Here is a 5,092-nt window from a genome sequence, read left to right on the forward strand (position 1 = left end):
CAGACAGTCTCACTCCCTCAAGATGTGAAACTGTACCAATACATAGATGATATCCTAATTGGAGGGACCTCCCTTGAAAAAGTGGGAGAAGCAGCAGCAACAGTGTGGCAGGCACTATATAAAGCAAAAGTTGAAGTTCCACCTGAAAAATGTCAGGGACCAAGTAGAGAAGTACAATTTTTAGGTACTTGGTGGATTGCAGGTAGTGCAGCAATTCCACCGGACACCCTAAGTAAAACAGAACAATTGCAGATGCCCCAGTCTAGGAAAGAATTACAACAGCTTATGGGTACTTTATGGTACTGGAAGAAACATGTACCTGGATTTTCTATCATTGCTCGCCCACTGTACTCACTTTTACAAAAGGGAAAACCGTGGAAATGGAAGCCAGAACATGAAGAGGCAGTCAAAACTCTAATACGGGAATTAAAGACACATCAGTCACTGGGGCCAGTACATCCCCGTGACCCTACTATAGCAGAATGGGGTTTTGCAGAACGTGGTACTTATTGCAATCTATTCCAGACCGGGCCGAGCGGGCCAAAAAGACCTTTAATGTTTAGCTCGACTGCATTTAAAGAGACAGAACAGAGATATTCCAAATGGGAAAAGAGACTTTTGTCTTTAGTCCAAATAGTTAAACAAGTTGAGAAAATACACCAGGGGCAACCTGTTCAGACTAGAGGGCCATTTAATTTACTAGAAACAGTCCTAAAGGGAACTGCTCCCCCAGAAGGAATTGCACAGAAACCCACCACCAGAAAACAGTATGCCTACCTGATGGGAGTAGCAGATGAAATGCAATTGACTGAAGGACGTACAAAAGTTTCCATAGAATCATAGAATCATAGAATAGTTTGGGTTGGAAGGGACCTCTAAAGGTCATTTAGTCCAACCCCCCTGCCGTGGGCAGGGACATCTTCAACTAAATTGAGTTGCTCAGATCCCCATCCAACCTGGCCTTGAAATTCCAAATTACAAATGCCTATAAACACCGACCCTTGCAAATTACAAATGCCTATAAACACCGACCCACTAGCACTGAAACAGCCATTTAAACCACCAATTCTAAATGCACACCCCCTCACTGAGAAAACACCGACTGAAGGCATTTGGTTTATGGATGCCTCAGCAACAAGGGTAAATGGCAAATGGCGGTATAAAGCCACCATATTAGAAATTACCACTGGCAAACAGGTAATAGAAGGTGAAGGTAGTGCACAAGTAGGAGAACTAAGGGCAATTGTCCTAGCAGCACAAAATGGAGCAAAAGTTATCTATGTCGACTCCTATGCCATGTGGGCAGGTGCCACACAATGGATTTGTCAATGGGAAGCCCTAAATTGGGAAGTAAATAGATCCCCAGTTTGGAGAACTGAAGACTGCCAATTATTATTAGATATAGCTAGACAAACGCCATTTAAGAAAGGGTGGGTAAAAGTCCATGTAAACAATGACCAACCAGCCACAAAATGGAACCAACAAGTAGATGAATTAGCCAGAATTAGGGGAATAAAAACAGGAGATATGCTAGGTCTTGAATGGTACCGACTGGGGGAATGGTTACATCAGAAATTGGACGACACAGGCTGAGAAGCACTTTATTTTGCAGCCCAAAGCCAAGGTTGCATCTAAACAGGAAAACATGTGAAACCATCCTTACAGAATGTCCCCAATGTAAATTGAAATTGCAAATGGATCACACTGCTAAAACACCACCCCTACACATTAGTAAAGGAAAAACCCTGTGGTCAACATGGCAAACTGATTACATTGGACCCTTTAAACCCTCCTTGGGATATCGGTACATCCTCACAGGAGTAGAGGTTGTCTCAGGCCTAATTATGGCCACTAAATGTCGAAAGGCTAATGGTCAGAGCACCATTAGAGGATTATCTTCTTTGTTCTTAGGCCTACCAACCCCTGATGTCATCCAAAGTGACAACGGCTCACATTTTTCCAGCAAGGAAGTGCAAGAATGGGCAAAAGAGGAATGGGTATTCCACACCCCATATTATCCTCAATCAAATGGGATGGTAGAAAGAGCTAATGGTTTATTAAAAAGGAGCCTTAAGCCACACGAGGCCCAGTGGGTTATTCGACTTTCCAAAGAACTACATCAATTGAATAATCGGTATGGGCCTACTGGGAGCCCCATGAGCCGAGCATTCTTTGCAAAAGCCGATTCTGATATTCTCCATTCTAATGAGAGAGAATATCCGATAGCATTACAGCCAGGACAACCTGTCATGGTAAATTTACCACAAATTGGAACTGTACCTATGACTCTAACTAAACCTCGTGGCCCACTTGCCTGGGAAGCTACTGACAGCAGTGGTGCAAAAGATGAGATAGAATTAGTGCACGGTGGATTTTTCCTTCTTCTTAACGGGGTAACCTGTTCGGACTCCCCCACCGAAACAAGTCTTTATTCTCTCTTACAGCACCCTGCAGGATGGCAGACAGAAATGCTGTGTTCTTATTAGTCCAAACCCTGACAATGCTGCTCCTCCTAACCTGTGGCCAAAAAATCCTAGAATGGCCACGGTCTCAAGCTCATACTGAGTACGACAGGAGTATGGGAACACACGCTAACAGAAGAACGGTTGGACTCGATGATCTTAGAGGTCTTTTCCAACCTTAATGATTCTATGATTCTAAGAAATTTAAATCTTTCTACTGTGGTCATAGAATCATAGAATCATGCACGGAACTGAAGTATACTTAGAAAATGAGTGGAGCTGATATAAAGATGAAGCTTATGGCAAAGTTGCCCTACTTCGGGGAACAGCAGGGGAAGAGATTAAAATAGGATGCTGGATGATCAATGGGTCTACCCATGAGAAGGCATATGAGATTTCTGTGTACAACATTACATCAAACCCAATAACAAAGGATATAAAACTTAGCACCTCTGAAAGATTGTACTGTTGATACAATTTTACATTAATACAGCCTGTTTTCATAATCTGCATCTGGGCTCGCAGGAACGTCGGACTATCGTTTCACTTCAAAATAGATGTTACTGAATCTAGTACAACAACATCCACCGCTCCTCACTCAACATCCACTCCAATTGTAAAGGATAAGGAAACTCTATCCCCATAAATTTCTAAAATTGAACCCTATGCTCTCAAATATACAGGCCAGCAGCAAGTGCTATTTAATCACGGTTCCTCAAACGAGTGGAACTATTAATGCAGGTTAATATCTCTGCAATTAAACCTACCTGCTCACCATTCCTGCATACATCTTATACAGGATGGTTAGCATGGGTGCACGGATGAACCCTCACCTCTCCAAAACGATCAAGGAGAGATGTGACTGGCATCCTGGGGACAGGACTAGGAGTATTAAATAGCATAGACGCTGAAGTATTAGCATGCAAAACAAGCTCAGTAACAAGTAATTTACACAAATTAGAATATCCATTGCAGTCTTCTCTATCAGCATTAGGAACTAACCAATGGCTCTTATCTGATATATTACCTCAATGGGAAAGAGTTAATAAAGTGCCACCAACTAACTGTGAATGCAGTTCATTCTGCATAGGTGCAGCCCGAATTAACGTCTCTCTCGCTCTTAGTTGTATTCAGGCTCAACTGTGGGTACAATCTACTGTGGCAGCAATTGTGAGAGAAGGTGAAGAGGGCACCTTACCCACTGAGATTTGAAAAGTAATTTGGGACAATGCGACTGAATTTGAAAGGGAATTCCAATCCTGGTGGTGTCTAGTTAATTTCACTTATGACCCCACCAACAGTAAAGCCACAGCTTTTGTTTTAACAATACGCAGTGCTTTGGTATACACCATATACACAATCATTGCGCTGGGATTAAATCACCATGGAACTGTCCTCTACCTGTTAGAACACAGAGTGTGGGCCCAACAAAATGGGAACAAATGGCAAACTATCGATGTTGATGCATGTATTGTACGGGAACAACAGGGATTTATCTGTGAAAGTAATACCATTAAGGCCCAAGACATTTATCTTGACGCTGAACAAAATGTTTGTCATTTTGAAATACATCCTGATGAAACCCCTGAAACTGTACTTATATATGTTGGAAATGGATGTGTTTGTATGAGAACTCTTTGTGATTCTGTATTTATAGACAACACCACTATATAGACAAATAATCACTCAAACATCTGTATTTGCAATTTTACCAAAATTATGGGATGTGACTTTAACTATTCAGCTCCTGTCACAACACACCAACTGCTACAATCTAACTGTACATTGCATCAATATCTGTTGCCTACCCCCACTGGAATGAATCTCACATTGGTGAGAAAACTGCTGCAACATGATGAACTGAGTCAACTGTTAAAACAAATTTGGAACAACAGACAAAGGACCCTAATTACCGTCCATCATGATGCAGAGAAGATACACCAAGTCCTAGAAAGAGTGAAGAAAGATGGAGAACATCACTGGTGGGAAACTCTTTTTGGATGGTCACCAACAGCAACTGGAATTTTGAATTTAATGTTGCATCTAATTGTAGTTTTGTTAGTTTTAACCTTATTAAGTTTATTGCTTATAATCATTCTGTATATCAAAGTTTGGCAAAAAATGAAACAAATTACATCAATCCAGGATGTAGGATGTATAGAATAACCAGATTCTGTATGTAAAATGGTATATAACTAACATTAATTATGACACTTAAACCAAACAGCTTATCAAATAATTGGACTCTTACTACTGATCTGCAATACACCACATATTTATGACATAGAGGCAAGAGGTAACCATACTACCACTCCATGAGTCAATAAAGTGGATTGACTGTAGTCATGGGGAGGAGTGTGACGGGTGTGCTCAACCCCTGACCAGACTGGCGGTGGTTTGGTGCAGGCTCTGGAAGGGGTAAAGGCCTGAGCTGTAGCCAGGCCATGAACTCCCCTAGTTTCAATCTGTTCTCTGAAAACCCACAAAGGAGCAGAGTGACCCAGTGAGCATCGATGGATATAAGCTTGGAACACCGATGATGCGACTGACACATGAGTAGTGGGTGGCTTTTCCAAGACTCATTATCAAGGAACAAAGATTGTTGTGGGTACAAGGAGTCTCATGCATAC

General features: G+C 41.7%; 1 protein-coding gene across 1 annotated transcript; it reads left to right on the top strand.

Annotated features, from left to right (window-relative positions):
• The first annotated feature begins 1,014 nt into the window (after nt 1–1,014).
• LOC109279822 (ribonuclease H-like) lies at nt 1,015–1,593 on the top strand. The gene has a single exon (XM_019474967.1). The coding sequence runs from the start codon at nt 1,015–1,017 to the stop codon at nt 1,591–1,593; it is 579 nt and encodes a 192-aa protein (XP_019330512.1).
• Nucleotides 1,594–5,092: the final 3,499 nt, after the last annotated feature.

Source organism: Aptenodytes forsteri, unplaced genomic scaffold (genome assembly GCF_000699145.1).
Source record: "Aptenodytes forsteri isolate BGI_AS27 unplaced genomic scaffold, ASM69914v1 Scaffold236, whole genome shotgun sequence".
Classification (NCBI taxonomy): Eukaryota; Metazoa; Chordata; class Aves; order Sphenisciformes; family Spheniscidae; genus Aptenodytes; species Aptenodytes forsteri.

What these genes read in the sequence shown, in the direction of transcription:
- LOC109279822 (XM_019474967.1), top strand. Translation starts at nt 1,015, where the DNA reads ATGCCTATAAACACCGACCCACTAGCACTGAAACAGCCATTTAAACCA.